General features: G+C 59.6%; 1 protein-coding gene across 4 annotated transcripts; it reads left to right on the forward strand.

Annotated features, from left to right (window-relative positions):
* Positions 1–701: 701 nt before the first annotated feature.
* TNNT3 (troponin T3, fast skeletal type) lies at positions 702–15,954 on the forward strand. 4 transcript variants are annotated; one of them, XM_019036476.4, is made up of 12 exons: positions 702–717; positions 2,248–2,265; positions 2,422–2,442; positions 7,084–7,102; positions 9,696–9,741; positions 10,980–11,096; positions 11,190–11,267; positions 11,591–11,704; positions 11,805–11,914; positions 12,088–12,178; positions 14,217–14,257; positions 15,690–15,827. In XM_019036476.4, the coding sequence occupies exons 6-12, from the start codon at positions 11,013–11,015 to the stop codon at positions 15,742–15,744; spliced, it is 573 nt and encodes a 190-aa protein (XP_018892021.2). In that variant the 5' UTR covers positions 702–717; positions 2,248–2,265; positions 2,422–2,442; positions 7,084–7,102; positions 9,696–9,741; positions 10,980–11,012; the 3' UTR covers positions 15,745–15,827. The 4 variants fall into 4 exon arrangements, with proteins under 4 accessions (XP_018892021.2, XP_063566947.1, XP_018892018.3 ...); XM_063710877.1 differs by lacking the exons at positions 702–717; positions 2,422–2,442 and having other exon boundaries at positions 15,690–15,954; XM_019036473.4 differs by lacking the exons at positions 702–717; positions 2,248–2,265; positions 2,422–2,442 and adding an exon at positions 4,309–5,207 and having other exon boundaries at positions 15,690–15,954.
* Positions 15,955–18,582: the final 2,628 nt, after the last annotated feature.

Consider the following 18,582-nt stretch of genomic DNA (forward strand, 5'->3'; position numbering starts at 1 on the left):
CTCTGAATCTCTCTCTGCAGAAACCACCCACCTTCACCATGTCTGACGAGGAAGTGTGAGTACCCAGCTGGTGGCTGCCCCCTGCCTGGCTCGGGACCCTGGCCCCTTGGCTTCTGTGGGGCTGGAGCATGCGCTATCTTGCACAAGTCCAAGCAAAGCCCAGCCTCACTACCTCTCTCTCTTTCTTTCTCTCTCTCTCCCTGCCCCACAGTGAACAGGTGGAGGGTAAGTGTAACATCCATTTTCTTTCTACTTCCTGCTCTAGAAGGAAGGGTCACACGTGGGCAGGGGGCTGGACTGTGCATACCATGTGCCCCCTTGGCAGCCCTACATCAGCTGCATCCCATGGGTGGCTTCTGAGTGACCCCCGGAAAATAGCTGTCCGACTGGGGGGCCTCGTCTTTTCCCCAACATGTGGCCACATGGTCCTGAGGGGCCTGCAGGTCAGGCTCTGGGTCCTGTCTCTCCGCTTCTCTCATGCCCACTGTGGGACGTGGGCATCCAGGACCACCATCATCACCAGAGCCTCTGCCTTCCCCAGCGCCTCCTCTGGGCCCGAGGACCCCTGATTCCACGCTCTTGGGCAGGGGCAGTCGCTGGCCTGTCCAGGGCCGGGACACACTGGCCTCTCATCCTCCTCCTCCCTTCACGGGCTGCCCCTTCTAACGTGGTTCCCCTCTTTGTTCTGTCCCAATGCAGAGCAGTACGAAGAAGAAGGTAATTCTGGCAACCACCGGAAGCCCCCCCAGCCCCTCCTTGGAACTTAACCCCCCTCTCCCGTGTGGCGCTCACAGAACCCCCTCCCCAGGCTGCTCCAGGCCGCCTTGAGCTTGTCAATCAACCTTCCATCTTCCTCATCATTAGTCGTTAACAATCACCATTCATCATTAATTAATGATAAATGAGGCCATCACTTAATTAATGATGAATGAGTCGTTAAATCATCACTAACCCCTGTCTCTTTAATCGATTAATATGCATTCATGATCCTTCATTAATCCTTCATCCTCCGTGTGCCGTGGTGTGTGGAGTTCGCTGGGGCTGGTCATGAAGGCCTCACTCTCATTAACACCGGGTGCCCCGCGTGCCCAGTGCTGCTGTCTCTCTGCCTCTCTATCTCTGCCCTCCTGGCATCTCAGAGTCTCTCCATCTCTCTCCAGTTCCTTTCCGTGTCTCTCTTGGCAACTTTGTCTCTCTGTGTGCCCGTGTATCTCTCAGCTTCTCTCTGTCTCTGTATCTTTCAGTCTCTTGGTCTCTGTCTCTCCCTGCCTCTCTCTCTCTCAGTCTCTGTCTTTCTTGGCCTCTCTGTCCCCATTTCTCCACCTCCATCTCCATCTCTTTCTCTCTGTGTCTCCATCCCTCCATACCACCCCCCACTCTGTGCTGTAACCCTGGGTGGAGCCTGGAGCCCCCTCCCTGTGCTGGCCAGGTGTGGTCTGTGGGCGTCTCCATCGTGCCCGGGCAGGCGTGGGCGGGTGTGGGCGCACCTGGGAACCGTGTGGGGTGGCGGTTCTCAGGCCGACGGCGCTGCCCTGGAATCCCTGGCACCCGCTCAACTGGGGAGCACGTTCACGCAACCTTAGCAGGCAGGGCTGTCCTGTGAGGAGTCCTGAGTGCTATGTTTTGAAAATATTTTGAAAACACTTGGCTACCCTAACAACGTGAGCAAAACATTTATTTTTCTGCCGAAAAGGTGGAAAGACTCATTTCTGTGAGGGAAATATGGCACTGGGGAGCCATCTTTTCTCTTGGGGCAGCCACGTGGCAGGCCGGGAGGCCACGGAAGGGTCTTCATGCAACATGTCTCTGAAGACCCCTCAGTGCCAGCCTTGTTTCCGGGTGCACTCAGAGCCGGGGCTTCCCGCAGGCCCTGTGGGTTCTGTCCCCGTTCTCACTTGTGTCACCTGCAGAGCAGGACTTAAAAAGGGCCCCTGTGCACAAGCGCCTCCAGGCATGGGAATACCAGGCCCCCAGGAGGGTGGGAGGGGCCTCAGAACCCCTCTCAGGGGCCAGGCCCAGCCCAGCTGACAGTGACCAGCTCTGCTGGTGGGAATCCGTGCTCCCCGGGGCTGGCCAGAGATGCAGGACTGAGCCCCATCTTTCACCCCTGCCAAGCGAGCCCCAGGCCCTCTTCTCCCGGCCAGCCGGCCTCCTGTCCTTGCGGTCTGAGTACACTCTGATCACTGTCTCTGTTCCCTCTCTCCCCCAACACCGCCTTCATCTGCTCCTGGCTTCTCCGGCTCTCAGAGGAAGCCCAGGAGGAAGGTAAGTGGGGTCCAAGGCCCCGGCCCCCATGCCCACTCCCCAGCCTTCCCGCCCCACCCAACGTTGACCTCCACCCCGCCTCTAAGGATTGCTGTGTGCCCCTGTCTAACCCTCTCCTCTCTCCCCCTGACACCTGCAACCCCCGGCTCTCCTCAGCTGCAGAAGTCCATGAGGAAGGTATGAGGACACAGGACTTCTTGTCCCCATGTGGGGCCCGGGGCCTGGCTGGAGCCCACATGGGGGTGGGGGAGAGGGGGAGAGGGTGGGGAAGCCACGAGGTACCAGCCAGCCAAGGGGCCCCCACATGTGGCCCTAATGTAACCCACTAACCGCAGCCAATGCTTGACCAGAGAGAGAATGGGGTCTCGAGGGTGGGCCCCCTTCCCCACAGCCCCCCAGACAGTAGGGCCAGGGACTCCCCGGGCAGGTGCAGGCTGGGCTGCTGGTCAGCAGGGTGTCCCCAAGCATGGGGCAGAGGGGACACGTAGGCCCACCCTAGTCCTCCACCCCAGGGTAGGCAGTCCAGAGCCTGTGGTGGCGTCGACCCCTGGGCCTGGCCAGGACGCCCGCCACATCTTGGGACAGCACACAGTGAGGGGAGAGAAGGCGGCTGGGGGCAGAACCCTGCAGCCTGGCACAGTCAGCTCCCTCGTGAGCATGCCCTCGTCAGCCCCCCAGGCCCCCTCACAGCCTTCTGCTGTGAGACCCTTGAGGTGCACACAGGCTGGGAGCAGATGGGAGGGCTGGGGTCCCATGCCCAGATCAGCAGGCAGAGCCATCACTGGTGCCCAGGGCTGCCAGCACCCTTGGAGGGTGGAAAGAATTCCATCAGGGAAAGAACGAGTGGGCCCCCAGCGTTGGGATGGCAGGAAGTGGGGGTCCTAGGGACGCCTTCCATGGCCCATCCGTGGCTCTGCCTCCCAGGGCTACCAGCACTGCCTTTGTGGGCCCCTGGTGCCACCCGGCCAGGCTACAACCTCGCACATGGGCCTTGGTGCCCTGGCCAGAGGCACGGACACCCTTCTGGGGGCGCCCCAGGACAGACAGGGGATGGGGGCGAGCAAAGGAAGGCCCAGCCCCAGTACTGAGCCTGCTCCACCAAGAACAAGAGCCACAGCTCCCGGCCATCCTCTGAGCCTCAGTTTCCCCACCTGGGGTGCTCCCAGATGCTGAGAGCAGGGTTTGGGGACATGGGACTGGGGCGGTGGCCGTGCCTGGGCTAACTCTGACCGTGTCTTGCTCGCTCCCCGCACGCACCCCACCCTCGGCCTCGAGTGGCGACGGGCCGCTTTTCCATTAACCTCGGACCCTTCTCCATTGACCTCTGACCCGCGGTTTTGCCTCTTGTTCCGTGGCCTCCTTGGCCCATGAAGTTCATGAACCAGGTACGTGCATGACTTCAATGCCACATGGGCACGTGTGGCCATGTGGGGGGTGCAGGACCCAAGAAGGAACAAGAGGGGCCGCGTAACCCTGCACAGCCTGGCCTGCTCGCTCCGCCGCCTCGGCCCTGCCCACCCTCCTCTCTGCGCTGCCACCACTCACACTGGTTCTCTCTCCCTCCCGCCCTTTCTGCCCACCATGATGCTGCTTCTGCAGAGGAAGTTCAAGAAGGTACGCTGGCGCTCCCCAGCCTCCAGGCCAGAGTCTCCGTCCTCCCTTCTGTCCTCTCTTGCTTACTCCCTCTTGCCCACCCCTTGTGACGTTTGCCACCAACAACTGAACCCGTTCTGGCCTCTGGGCTGGGGACAGAGTGAAGACCCTGGCTTGGGAAGGGCTGGTCGGTGCGGTGCAGGCTTCCTCTGTGTCTCCCAGGCAGAGAGGATTGATTCCATAGCCTGGGGACAATGAGGCTCTTCCTGGGCTGCCAACAGGAAGGTGGGAGGTGGGGGTGGTCAGCCTTGAGGCCGAGGCAGAGCAGGCCTTGGGAGGACGGTGCTGGGGTCCACTGGGACCCTCTGGATCCACCAGGGTGGGGTGGGAAGAGCGCAGGAGAGGCCTCCACCCTGCCCCAGTTAGCAAGCCAGAAGCGGGAAGGTAGGGAGGGGTGAGGTGGAAGGGAGGGTGGAGGGGCAAGTGGAGTGAAGCAGAAAGGCAGGCTGAGGCCCAAGGTGGGGACGCTGGGGACCCGGAACAGCCAGGGGCCATGCGTGCAAAGGCCCAGTCAGGTCCCAGCATCCCACCCATTGCCTGGGCCCGAGCCAGACACACCCGGAGTGAGGAGGCCCCCTGGGTGGGCCTGCCCTCCCTGGTAGTGGGGCCGGCTGTACTGGGTGGAGGTCAGAGAGCTGCACATTCAAGTCAGGGGCCCCAGCTGGGGAGCGCTTCTCAGCTCCCCCCATTCACGGGCCGTGGGGCTGAGGGGCTCCTCCCTGCTGGGCCTGAGTTCTTGCGTGACTTGAGCCTCGGAGAGGCCCCTGGACAAGAAGGGACATGCTGGGAGGGGGATGGGACTCCAGCCATGCAGGGAGGTGTCCAGGAGATAGCCTGTGGGGATGACAGGGTTGCTGGGCCGCTCTGGAACCAGCACTGAGGCCAGCGGACAGACAGACAGCAGGGGAGGGTGGGGCAGGAGCAGAGGAGGCAGGGCCGCAGGACAGCTTTTGCCGCTTGGCTGTGTGCTCGCTCCCCGAAAGTACTCAGCCTCCCACCCGACCTCGCCCTCCTCCCTGGCCGGCCTTCCCACCCGGAGGGGCTCCTCAGCCACGCACTGCGTCCAGCAAAACCACTAAGTCAGGGAGGCCAGGGCGGGCAGCCCATTCATTGTCCTCACCACGCTGTTCCTTCTGGGCCCTTGGCTGGAACGCTCAGGATGCCCCACCGCTCACTCCCGGTGCACATGCACCCCAAGGCATCCGGAACGGGTGACCTCAGGCCCACCTGCAAAACCGAGAGCGCTGGCGGGCTCTCTGTGGTGTGCAGCGGGCTCCCAGGCAACCGAGGTATCTGCCAGCGAGGAGGACTCAAGGACCAGTGCACCCCAGGCCAGGCACTGGCAAGGCAGGACCCCCACCCCCGGGCCCAGGCCTTCTGGCCTTAGCCAAGTGCAGGGGACAGCGCTGGGTCAGACTCGGAGGGCCGAGGGCATCGTGTGTCAACGGCCTTGCTGCCACCTAAGGCCCAGAGCAGGGACTGAAGGGACAGGATGGGCGGGTGCCACTAGGCCAGCGGCAGACCCCCCTCCTGGGCCCCAGCTGGGCCAGGCCAGCCAGGTCCACCTCAGGGTCTAGGAGCAGAGTGTATCCTAAAGGAAGCCACCCCTTATTAGGGTGGCCAGGGCAGGCCAGGCAGACCCCTTATTAGGGTGGCCAGGGCAGGCCAGGCAGACCCCTTATTAGGGTGGCCAGGGCAGGCCAGGCAGACCCCTTATTAGGGTGGCCAGGGCAGGCCAGGCAGACCCCAGAGGTGGCCAGGGAGAGGTAGCAGGGGGGTCCCAGAGGGGCCCAGTCTCAGGACAGCAGCCGTGTGGCAGTCAGAGGGCAAGCCCCAGGGAGGTCAGGGATGAGCGCGCCTGGGCTCCTGGCCTGTGGATGGGGGCTGTGGTGGACATTCCGGACTCAGGCGGGGGCTCCTGGGGCTGAGACCAGCAAGGAGTTAGACATCACGTTGCCGGCAGAGGCTCCTGAGGCCTGAGGGCTGTAGTCATTCCATGAACTGCTGGGTTCCACCCAGTAACACAGCCTTTACAGGCAGGGGTCAGGCTCCGGGAAGCACGAAGCGAAGGGGCTGCACCCACCCCGGCTGCAATGCCCTCTTGGTGGAGAGGGTCTCAGATTCCAAGGTTGGCCCTGCCAGACCCAAGAGGACAGACCGGGGGGACAGATGAGACCCAGTGCCCTTAGCCCCCCACCTTGCCCCTCGAGGTCCCCGTGTCCCTCCTATTCTCCACTAGGTCTTCCAGGCAGGAGCTCCACTGGGCACCCAGCCCCTTCCACCCCCTCCCCAGGCATTGATTCACCGGCCCCAGCTTGGGGCACTTGTAGGGCCCTGCAGGCACACCCTGGAGAAGAGAGTGTCCGAGTGAGAGGGGTGGGCCCCTTGCCCGCCACAGGCCCCTTGCCCACTGCTCCCCCGCAGCCGCGCTGGCTTTTCTCTTGCATGTGTGCTTGTGCCTTTTGCCACCTGGAAGACACCGCAGAGGAGGACGCGGAAGGTAAGGGCCCGTCCCCGCCGCCGGAGGTGCAGGACCCTGGCTCTAGCCGACGTGAGGGAAAGAGGACAGGCTGGGGTCTCTCGCTGCCCTGCCTCCTTCTCCCTCTGCCCTCTTTCTCTTCCCCTGGCACCGGGGCCTCGGAGGGCCAGGCCTTGCTGCTCCGCACGGTGCCGCTGGGGTCGAGCTGCCAGGGCCTCGCGGGTGCCACCGCTCCGAGCTTCTGCCACACAGCGGAGGGGGAGTAAGCGGGACCAGCCAGCAGTGCAAGAGCCCGGGCCAGGCACGCCCCCCTCCCCTTTCTCCCAAGCCCCTTTCCTCCCAATCTTCTTCCCAAGCCCCTGTCCTCTTTCCTCCATCTCCTCCCTTCCCAGCCTTCAAGGACGTGGCCTGTCTCGCTCCTATTTCTTCCCTACCTCTTCCTCACCCTTCCTCCCGGCCCCAGGCCCTGAGCTCTTCCCCTCCGACCCTGCCAGGGCTTTTGCAGGCCTAGAGCAGAAACAGGACCCTCTTGTTTCTGGGGGTTGGGGGTACGCCCAGCTGAAAAGGACGGCGGCCTTCAGTGAAGGGGAACCCAGGGCCGCAGGCCTGCCAGTCTCACCCAGGCTGTCTCTCTCCCTCTCCCCACGCTGGTGTCCCTCTCCCCACGCTGGTGCTGTGTGGACCAGAGGAGAAACCGAGACCCAAGTGAGTGTGGGGTCCTGGCAGGCCCGGCGCTGAGTGTGTTCTGGGGTGGGGGTGGTCAAGTGAGTATGGGGTCCTGGCAGGCCCAGCGCCTCGTGTGTTCCGTGGTGGAGGCGGAGGAGAGGGCCAGGGCCAGATGCCTGGAGCCTGCATTCGGAGGGACGCTCAGAGCGCAGGGTGGGAGGGATGAGGGTCACCTGGGAGATGGGCTTGGGAGACCCAGCAGGGTGTGATTTTGCCCAGGGTCATCCAGTGCAGACAAGGAGGGCTTCCTGCAGGAGGAGGCTACTGATGAGGAAGGAGGGAGGAGAGGTGGGTGGGAGAGAGTCGAGGAAGGAAGGCGGGGCAGCGGGTGCAGGGAGTCTGGCCACCGCAACACCCCACGGCCTTCGGGGGACCACACCAAGCCCTGCCATACTTCTAAGACTCCCAGAGTCCTAGATTGAAAAGCGACAGGAAAGTGAGTCCGGAAGTGGAGAAAGGTGGGGGACTCAGCCCAGAAACCCACTTCAGAATGACACCTTGACCGTGTCCAGAAGAGCTCACTGTGCAGGGGCCCCTGCTCCCCTTTGGGGCAGAATTCAGAGGAGCTTGTCCTCATCGCACCTGCTTGTGAGCACTTCGTGGGTTGGTTTTTTTAATGCAGCTCTTTTGACTTTTCTGCTTTTGATCGGTATTCACAAGCCACAGCACTCGCTACGTGATTCACCCTTTTATCTCTCGAGTGCTCTTGCCTGCGTGTTGCTCTGTGCGAAGTGGAATCTTAGAGCATCTTAACACACACTCACTGTTGGCTCCCACTTGGGGAGCATTGCAGATTCTCAGAAGAAGAGTGAGAACATCTGAAGGGTACAGCCGGCATATTCCCACCCTTTGCACTGTATTTTTCAGTGATTTTAAGTACAGTAATGCCGGATCATGAGATATTTTCTCATTTTAGAAAAATTGTTTGTGTTTTCATTATGAAAATAAGACACCTCATGAAAGAAAATTTGGAAAATATATAAAAGTCAAATGAAGAAAAAACGTCATCTATAATTCTCCCACCCAGCCAGCCAGACTGTGGAAAAGAGCAGAAAGAAATAAAAAGCCTTATTTCTTCCTTTTTTCCACGCATAGCGCTTGGAAAAAAAAGATTTAAAGTCGGCCCTGTTTTTCAAACATCATACCGTCTCTACGGCCTTGAATTCTGCTTTTTTTAAAATTTAGCACTATTCATAAGTATTTTTCCATGTTTTTACACAGTCTTCTTAAATATTTTGAATGGCCACATAATATTCCATCAATTGGACAAACCATAATTTTCCTAACCATTCCCCTATTGCCGACTTTCCCCAATATTTTACTATCATAAATAACGCTGGTTGGAAAGCGTTTTCCGTCTTTAGGGTTATTTCCGTAGGCCACATTCCCAGAACTGGAATTACTGGGTCAAAGAGTATGAATGTTCTTAAGGCTTTGACATCCACTGCCAAATTGCTTTCCACAAGGGCCTGGCCAACGCCGTCTCCTACGTGGGATGTGAGCGGGTCTATGTCCCACACCCTCCTCACCCAGGGACGGGAACGTGCTTTTACACTGCAGCCTCTGATGGATGAGAAACGGCACCTCATGATTCTTTGGCTTTGCGCCCTAACAGTCACTCGGGGCCAGCGTTTCCCTGAGTTTGGGATGGGTCGTCTCTTCTCTGAGAACTCGTAGCTACGGCCATTGCTCATTTGTCTCCTGGTGGAGGAATCTCTGTGTTTTCTTAGTCATCAGTTTGCATAAAGGATATAAGTCTTCTCTGTATTTGCTGAAAAATTTTTTTAGTCTTTTTTTTTTTTGCCTTTCCATTTTCCGTTTTTTTTTTTTTTTTTTTTTCCACATACATACGTTTTTCATTTGCGTGGTGTCACCTGGCCTTCTTTCCCTTAGAGGCACCTTCTGGTGCTCCTGAGCTTAGGAAACCCTTTCCTGCTCCAGTTTCTGATTGATATTTAGTTCCACCTTCTTCTATGGTTTGTTGGAAAAAATTGTTGTTGTTTTAACTCTTTGCTGCATCTGGAATGTATTGGTGAGAGGAGGGGACTGCACACCCAGCCGGAGAGGGGGCCTCATTTCCGCTTCAGATTGCTTTCTTCCCAGCCCCCTCTCCTCCTTCCTTTGGGCCCCCAGAGAGAAAGATGAAAGAGGGGCTGGGGAAAGGCGCAGGCTCGCAGCAGCCATTCCTGCCCAGGGAGGCCACCGCCACCCACAGTGGCCATAGCTTCTCACCCGACATGGCTGCATTTGTTTATCTGTTTGAGGAGGAAACAGAGGTGCCCTCCCTGGTAGCTGGGGTGCAGTGACATTGCAATGGCCAGAAGCCAAAAGGCAGACGGTGGCGCTGGAAGCGGAAGCCTTCTTGAGGGGCTCAAGCCACTCTCAGGATGGTGGGCTACAAACCTCATAAGAATAAAGCTGGGGCAAACGTGCCACTAGGCAGGCATCCTTGGCTGGGGGCCAGAGCAGGAGGGCACCAGGGTCAGCAGGGGCCAGCGGGGAAAGCGCCAGGCTGACCCTCTGGGGTGGGTCTCCGGGTCTCTGCTCACGGGCCTCTCTGTCTCCTCTTCAGACTCACTGCTCCTAAGATCCCAGAAGGGGAGAAAGTGGACTTCGATGTAAGTTTACAGGACTCTGGTTAACATGGCCACGGTTTCCCCACACCCCAGCTTTTGGGATCTAGGCCTCAGAAGGTCACTTCCTCCCAAGCAGCCATAGCCGGAGCCTCCTGGGTCTGGGCAATTCTACCATAACTTATTCCTGGGCCAGAGGAAACCCCTCTAAGAATAAACATCTCTCTTCCTTTCTCCTCCATCTATCCTTCTATCCATCCATCCACCCACCCATGTAAGCTCCTACCCATTCACCTATCCATTCATACACCCACCCACCCAGCCACTCAACCATCTATCCATCCATTCATCCACCCAACCACCCACCTACCCATCCATCTCTCCATCCATCCATCCATCCATCCATCCTGCCTTACTTCCATCCATCCAACCAGCCACGTATCCACTCACCCATTCATCCATCCATCCACCCACCCAACCACCCATCCATACCCTCACCCACCTATCCACTCACTCATCTCTCCACTCACCTACTCGCTCACCCACCCATCCACCCATCCTTCCATCCATTCATACCACTCATTCATCTACTCATCCATCCATCAATCCATCTATCATCCACTCACTCACATAACCATCCACTCATCCACCCTCCCACCCACCCACCCATCCATCCTTCCATCCACCCTCCCACCCATCCACCCACCCATCCTTCCATCCACCCACCCACCCACTCACCCACCATCCACGCATCCTCTACCATTAATCCACATAATCATTCCTCCAACCATCTACCTATCCATCCATTCATCCATCCATCCATTTCTCCAATCATCCATCTATCCACCCAGTCATCTGTCTCCATCCTCTCTCACTCATCCACCCATTCATCAGTTCATCTGTTCACAGGCCTATCTATTTATCCAACAATTTCTCTCACTCTGCAGTCTTCTCTCTGCCAGGCCCATGCAGGGCATCTCTGAGGATGATGACAGAGTCAAGTCAGGGCCAGTCCATCCTAAGGATGCTGAGGACCTTATGGCTGGGCACTATCCCTGCTGTGTGGCTCAGGAATCAGGCCACCCTTGGCCCCTATGAGGATAGCAGCCATGGCAATGTGGAGAAGGCAAAACATTCCTTGCCACTTGCCATTTTCATGGTGGCCAAGGGAGTCAGGGCTTCTCTGCTGGGGCAAGGGAAGGGACCTCTTGCTGCAAGGCAGGCCAGGCAGGGCAGAGGTTGGAGAGAGGGGTGGGGCTCACGCCCACTGCCCCTGCCCACAGGACATCCAGAAGAAGCGTCAGAACAAAGACCTAATGGAGCTCCAGGCCCTCATCGACAGCCACTTTGAAGCCCGGAAGAAGGAGGAGGAGGAGCTGGTCGCTCTCAAAGACAGAATCGTGAGTGGGGCGGTTCAGGTTGCAGCAGGGGCTGGTGGACTCCCTTGGAGGAGCCGGGGACAGGGCCGAGCAGACCCCCTTCTCTGGCTGCAGGAGAAGCGCCGTGCGGAGAGAGCGGAGCAGCAGAGGATTCGTGCAGAGAAGGAGAGGGAGCGCCAGAACAGACTGGCGGTGAGGGCACCATGGGCACTGCTGCCTCATCAGAGAATGAGCCCCAGGCCCAGAGAAATGCAGGGGGCTGAGGCCTTCCTCCTCCCGGGGTTCCCATTGTCATTGGCCAATGATCAGAGCCACTGGCTAAGGCCCCGGCGCCCTGCAGAACCCCTTGCCAGAAAACAAATCCTGGCCAAGACCTGGAGCTTCCTTCCAGATATTTCTAAGCCCAGGGTGGGCCCTTCCAGACAGCTCTAAGCCCATGGTGGGTCCCTAAAGCCTGCCCAGAAAGCATAGCCCTCTCTCCATCCCTGAGCATCTTGGGGATGGGGTCTCCACAGGAGGAAAAGGCCAGAAGGGAGGAGGAGGATGCCAAGAGGAGGGCAGAGGACGACCTGAAGAAGAAGAAAGCTCTGTCTTCCATGGGAGCCAACTACAGCAGCTACCTGGCCAAGGTGTGTGCCTCTGCTGGGAGCACGGTGGCAGCCTTCAGTGTGGGCTACGCCCTGTGCCCTCCTGAGACCAGGCCCCTCTCTTTGGGCCTGTCCCCTACAGGCTGACCAGAAGAGAGGCAAGAAGCAGACGGCCCGGGAAATGAAGAAGAAGATTCTGGCTGAGAGACGCAAGCCGCTCAACATCGACCACCTCGGTGAAGACAAACTGAGGTGAGGGGTGGGTGTTCTGGGGCTCATCCCCATGGGGTGGCCCCTGCAGGAGCTGCCGACTGCTCCTCAGGCTGCCAAGGACTGTGCTCCCCAGTGGCTGCAGGAGGACTCCAGGGCCCTGGCCCTGCCTTTGGGGCTTATTCAGCGAAGCCTCACCACTTCCTCTGCCCCAGGGACAAGGCCAAGGAGCTCTGGGAGACCCTGCACCAGCTGGAGATCGACAAGTTCGAGTTTGGGGAGAAGCTGAAACGCCAGAAATATGATGTGAGTCCTGGCACCTCCGGCCCTGGGGCCCTAGCGGCTTTCACCCACCAGCAGAGCAGCCACCTCCCTACGTCCCTACCAAACTCTGGACCTGCCCACCCCAGGGACCTGGGCCCTGAGAGGCCCAAACAGGCTGTTGCCATGGACCCCTGGCTGAGGCTGCTTTCCTGCTGGGGACTGTGGCCAGAGCCCGTCCTCCTGGCTGGCCATGCAGCACCCTGAGCGATGAACCTGGCCCCTTTGGGCGGCCTTGGTTACCCCTGCCAAGAGGACTGTCGTGGCAGAGCAGCCATGGCCAAGTGGACTCAGGGTTCATTTTCGGAACCCCTTTAAGCTTATAGAAAGTCCCCATCATCACCCAGCTCAGCCCCGGGGCACCGAGTCCGTCTGGTGTGGGGCGTCCTTTCCACAGAGCCTCCTCCACAAACCCAGACTCTGGCTTCCACCAGGGCCCCAGACACCTGCTCCCTCAGGGCAGGCAGAGAGGGGTGACACACTGCATCCCGTGGCTGGGAAAAGGGGCCTGGGACTGTGCCCCTCTGGGACGGAGCAGAGCCACCATCCCATGCAGGCACTATCGCCGCAGACAAAGCTGGGACTGGGGAAGGCAGCCTGCCCGGGCGGCCTCAGGGACTGGGGTACAATGTGGGACCTAGGTTGGAAGCCAAGCTGCTTCCCACCCTCCCAAACACCCGTTTGGGCTCCAGGGGCGAGGGGTGAGGGGTGCAGCCATGGGTGATCCGCGTGCTCGGGGCAAATGCAGACACTCCAGCATCACCATCAAGGCCACGATGTCCACCCTCCAGCACCGCCAGAGGCCCCAGGGGAGGGCGGCTGTGCCCACGGGGCTTGTGCTTTACCCAGGTGCAGCGGGTGTGGGGCGACCAGTCCAAGCCAGCCGGGCAAATCTGAGCTCCTTCTCGGGGGTTCTGGGCAGGCCACCTGTTCCACCTGAGCTTCCAAGAGCTCCCCTCCGAGGCAGGGCGATTACACTCCCTCCCAGAGCTGTCCCCAGGGGGTCCAGGCATGAGGGACAGCCCTGACCTCACCCTTGGGGCTCTCCCAGAGGGGCTGGCCCTGAGATGGGCTTCACGGCACAGGACCCAGGCCCTTCCCATGCTGTGTTCCCAGAGCTGAGTCAGGGACCCACTGGCTTTGGATAGATGCGGCCACAGCAGGCCCCCAGGGGCTCCAGAGCCTGGAGAGCCATCACCAGGCCAAGCTAGCCCACAGCGGGGCCTCGATGCCCCAGCCGTCCATCCAGCCTTGTAACCATCTTGGTCTTTCTAGATCATGAATGTCCGGGCCAGAGTGCAGATGCTGGCCAAGTTGTAAGTAGCCGGGTCCGCCCTGGGCCAGGCCCGTGGGTGTGCGCTGCACGGTGAGGTGAACCTCTCGCATGGCAAAAACCTGGATCGCTCAGGATGCTGGCGGCAGGGGGCCTGGAGCCTTCCTCCTGTCCCCGCTCTCCCCTCGTGCCTGCAGCCGGGGGCTCCCAGTGGCCGCTGCCCTGTTGGCAAGCAAGGAAGGGCCCCCACCTTCCCAGGAGCTCCGCCTCAAGCCAGCAGCGGCCACAGAGTGCCCCTGGGCACAGGCACGAGGGCGGGAGCGGCTGGCCCAGGAGCAGCAGGGCCGCTCGGAGCTCTGGGCTCAGCGGCTGAAGGGAGCTGGAGCTGAGAAGGAGGGGTCCGCAGGCCTCACCTGCAACCCCTCCCCGGCCCCATCCACGCTCCGTAGCCCCCGCCCCACATCCTGCGGCAGGCTGAAGGTAAGTGGCCAGCTATGGGCTGCTGTGTGTGGCAGTCCAGGCCAGTACAGGCTGGCAAGAGTAAGTCCAGGCACGAGCCCAGGGGACACGGGACGGTGTCCCCCTGCACAAGGAGCCAGGAGACAGTAAGGGAGCCGAGGAGCCCTCATGGGGGCCCAGCAGCCCTGGGTCGCGCAGCCCAGCCCACCCTGCGGTGGAGACAGGCCTTCACCCAGTACACGCAGGCCTGGCCCTCGGGTCGTCGCAGTGAGTCACTCATGTTGTTCACAGATCACCACGCTCAGGAGCCGCATTGACCAGGCCCAGAAGCAGTGAGTAGCCCTGCCGTCCTCGCTCCGCACTGGGCACAGGGGCCCTTGGGGCCAGCCGCTGTAGCCAGTCCCTAACAAGGGCCGGTGGTGGCTGGCCTCGGCAGGGCAGTAACGAGACTAACCCGGCCAGGCCACCTGGGACAGCATGCACAGGCCTGTGGCCAGGGACCCGGAGCCTCCTCCCTCTCCTGCACACAGGGGAGCCCTGGGGGATGGCAGAGTCAGGAGGAGGGATCCCAATGGGGCTTGCCTGTCACGCCCTCGCCCCGAGTCTGGCACTGGCTGCAGGGAGAGGGCACCCAGGGGACCCCTAGAAGGGGCTACTCGGGGGGCCTTTGGTGTGGCCAACCTAGGCCCCAGGGTATCCCGCCAGTGTCCCACCCTCCAAGGGGACCTAGGACAGGGAATTAAGCAGTCAGGGCTTCATCATCAGCCCCTCTGTGATGCTGGGCAAAATCATGGACTCCTCAGGATGGTAAAACCTCGGCCATAAAATCGTGTCCCTGGGGGCTGTGGGATCCCTTGACACAGCTACTCGACCACCTGCATGGGGCTGCACCCAGGGTGCCCCCGGCGATGCCACGCTGGGGATCCTGTCATGGAGCCCAGCTGCACAGCCAGTTCTGTTTCGCCAAGGATCGCAGTGTTTGGGGGCTACTTGGAGTTTCGATGTTTTCTGGGATTCTTCTCCCTCCTCCTGTAGCCCTGGCTTCCCTGCGGCGCCCAGGGCAGGCTCCTCCGTGGTGCACGTGACCTCACGGCCTCCCTGTTGTGCCATCAGGGGTCGTTGCAGGCCCCTCTGAGGGTGGGCAGTCGGCGTGGTGTGCATGTGCCTGCGTGTGTGCACGTGTGCATGTGCTGAGGGTGCCCAGGAACATGTGTGAGGGCACGGCCTTTGCCAGCCAGGTGTCCTGCTGAGCAGCTGTGTCTGAATGGGGCCGGACTCGCGGGCCGGAGCACTCCTGTCCTCCACCCGCCTTCGTCCCTCACCCGCACCCAGCTCCTCCTGGCTCGTGGCCACATGAAGACCTCAGACAAATGGGGCAGGCTCCTGGGCCCCTCAGAGGCCACCGTCTGGAGGGGCATGAGCTCTTTCGAGGCCAAGTGTCTAGGATTATCATTATCTGCTAAGACAGTCTTCCCCAGCTCGGGGGTCTGTCTGCAGTGGTACCTCAGGCAAAGAAAGGAGGACAGAGGGAGGGTGCCCCGGGCTCACGTGCCAGCCCCCTAACCACACTAACGACCTAGGCCCGCCAGGCACAGGTGAGTGGGCACTGCCCGGACTGAAGCTGGGTGTGCGCCGCAAGCTTGGGCCGGGCCTGTGCCCTGAGAGCAGCCTGGGGTCGGGCTGAGAGTCCGCCCAGGGTGGGGGACCAGGAGGGGCATGGCCAGAGGCCCTGACCCTGAAGGATCACTTGCTTCCCATTTGCAGCAGCAAGAAGGCTGGGACCCCAGCCAAGGGCAAAGTCGGCGGGCGCTGGAAGTAGAGAGGCCAGAAAGGCCCCTCGAGGCAGAGACCCTCTGCCCTCTTGCACACCAGGGCCGCTCGTGGGACTCCACATCCTCCAGCCCCCACAATCCTGTCAGGGGCTCCCTGACAATCCTGGGGGTGGAGAGGCCATCCCGGGGCGTCCCCCACATCTCTGTCCTTGCTGTCTTCATCCCCTGGGGCCTGTGAATAAAGCTGCAGACCCCCCTTCACAGTGTGTACTTGCTTCTGCATGGGGGCCCCGGAGGACACGAGGGGAGGCAGGTAGGGGCTAGCCAATGGCACAGCGTCCTGGTCATCCGCGGGGCCAGCTCAGGAGGGCACTGGCCAGTACGCGCAGGGCCAGCTCAGGAGGGCACTGGCCAGCACGTGCCACCTGCTGCTATGGCCAGGGCAGTGCCTGGATGCCCATCAGACGCTGCCCACAGCTTTTCCCTCTAAAACGTGGGCTCCATCCCCGCCCAAGCCTATAGGACCCCTCCACTCTCCACTCCCATAGGGTCTTTGTGCAGAAGGGGATGATCTGCAGTCCTCACCCCCAGCCCCAGACCCCGTCCATCTGCGCCAGCTGTCAATCCACTGGGGGCAGAGAAACTTTGCCTCGGGAGGGGGTAAGGGAGGAGGGCAGGGCTGCGAAAGAGACTTTGCCACCCCCCAGAAAGGCAGAGGCAGGCGGAAGCGGCTCCTGCGTGAGGGGTGCACCCCAGGCCCTGGTCGGGGAAAAACAGTGCAGGAGAGTGCATTCCCAGCAGACAGCAGGCAGGGAAGACACAGCCTTCTCCAGAACGCAGGACAGCAGAGCGCACGCGGGTCGTAAATCTGAAAATCCTGACCAGAGAAAATTATGGAAAATATAAATCATAGAAATTGGATCAAGACGCAGAGACTTGTACAGCAAAATATTCACAGAGGAAGGTTTGGAGTCCAGAACGGCCCCCAGAAAGACTCAGGGGCGGTCGGCCACATCTGGGAGTTCTGCTGCTGGGGATGGGGGCCAAGGAGCGGGGGATGGGGGGGAGCAGCACGGCCCCCTCAGTCTGCGATGGGGATGGGGACAAGGCCAGGACCCAGAGGACAAAACAGAACCTCCAGATAGCATCACACACATGTGCAGACCCTGCAACACACACATAACATCACCCCCCACAACACACACACACACACACACATCACCGCCCACAACACACACACACACAAAATCACCCCCCCACAACACACACACACACATCACCCCCCACAACACACACACACAAAATCACCCCCCCACAACACACACACACATCACCCCCAACACACACACACACACAAAAACATCACCCCCCTACAACACACACACACATAACATCACCCCCCCACAACACACACACACACACATAACATCACCCCCCCACAACACACACACAATCCCCACAATACACACACACAATCACCTCCACAATACACACACAAACACAACACACACAATCACCCCAACACACACACAATCACCCCAACACACATACACAAACATCACCCCCCACAACACACACACACACATCACCCCCCACAACACACACACACACATAACATCAACCTCCACAACACACACACAATCACCCCCACAACACACAATCACCCCCACAACACACACACAATAACCCCTACAATACACACACACAAACATCACCCCCCACAACACACACACAACATCACCCCCCACAACACACACACATAACACCCCCACCACACACACACAATCACCCCACAACACACACACACAAACATCACCCCCCACAACACACACACATCACCCCCCACAACACACACACACATCACCCCCCAACGCACACACATAATATCACCCACAACACACACACACACAAAAACACCCCCCAACACACACACATACCACCCCCAACACACACACACATCACCCCCCACAACACACACACATCACCCCAACACACACACCTCCCCACAACACACACACACACAGAAACATCACCACACACACACACATACACATAACATCACCCCCAACACACACACACACAGAAACATCACCCCCCCAAAACACACACACATAACATCACCCACAACACATGCACACACAGAAACATCACCCCCCACAACACACATACAAATAATATCCCCCCCAACACATGCACACACAGAAACATCACCCCCCACAACACACACACACACACAGAAACATCCCAGGTGTGTGACCCCACAACACACACAAAGAAACATCCCAGGTGTGTGACCCCACAACACATACACACACACGCAGAAACATCCCAGGTGCGTGACCGCACAACATACACACACAGACACACACACACAGAAACATCCCACGTGTGTGACCCCACAACACACAGACACACACATACAGAAACATCATCTCAGATGTCCTATCCCACAACACACACACAGAGAACAACATCATCCCGAGGGGTGTGATCCCAGAACACACACACATAGCAATATCATCCCTAAGTGTGTACACCCCAGAAGACACACACACACACAGAGAAACATCATCCCAGTTGTGTGGCCCCAGAACACACACACACACACACACACACACACACACACAGAAACATCATCCCAGGTGTGTGACCCCACAACACACACAGACAGAAACATCCCAGGTGTGTGACCCCATAACACATACACACACACACTCACAAACATCATCCGTGTGTCCCCACAACACACACACAGAGAAATATCATCCCCAGGTTTGTACACCCAACACACACACACACAAACATCATCCCCAGGTGTGTGACCTCACAACACACACACAGACACACACAGAGCAACATCTTCCCAGGTGTGTACACCCCACAAC

This window comes from Gorilla gorilla, chromosome 9, assembly GCF_029281585.2.
Source record: "Gorilla gorilla gorilla isolate KB3781 chromosome 9, NHGRI_mGorGor1-v2.1_pri, whole genome shotgun sequence".
Classification (NCBI taxonomy): Eukaryota; Metazoa; Chordata; class Mammalia; order Primates; family Hominidae; genus Gorilla; species Gorilla gorilla.

Bases quoted from the DNA above. Each gene is read 5' to 3' on its own strand.
- TNNT3 (XM_031016356.3), top strand. From the start codon at position 6,088: ATGAGACCCAGTGCCCTTAGCCCCCCACCTTGCCCCTCGAGGTCCCCG. The intron at 11,705-11,804 runs GTGTGTGCCTCT...TGTCCCCTACAG, and splicing joins ACAGCAGCTACCTGGCCAAG to GCTGACCAGAAGAGAGGCAA. The intron at 12,179-14,216 runs GTGAGTCCTGGC...TGTTGTTCACAG, and splicing joins TGAAACGCCAGAAATATGAT to ATCACCACGCTCAGGAGCCG.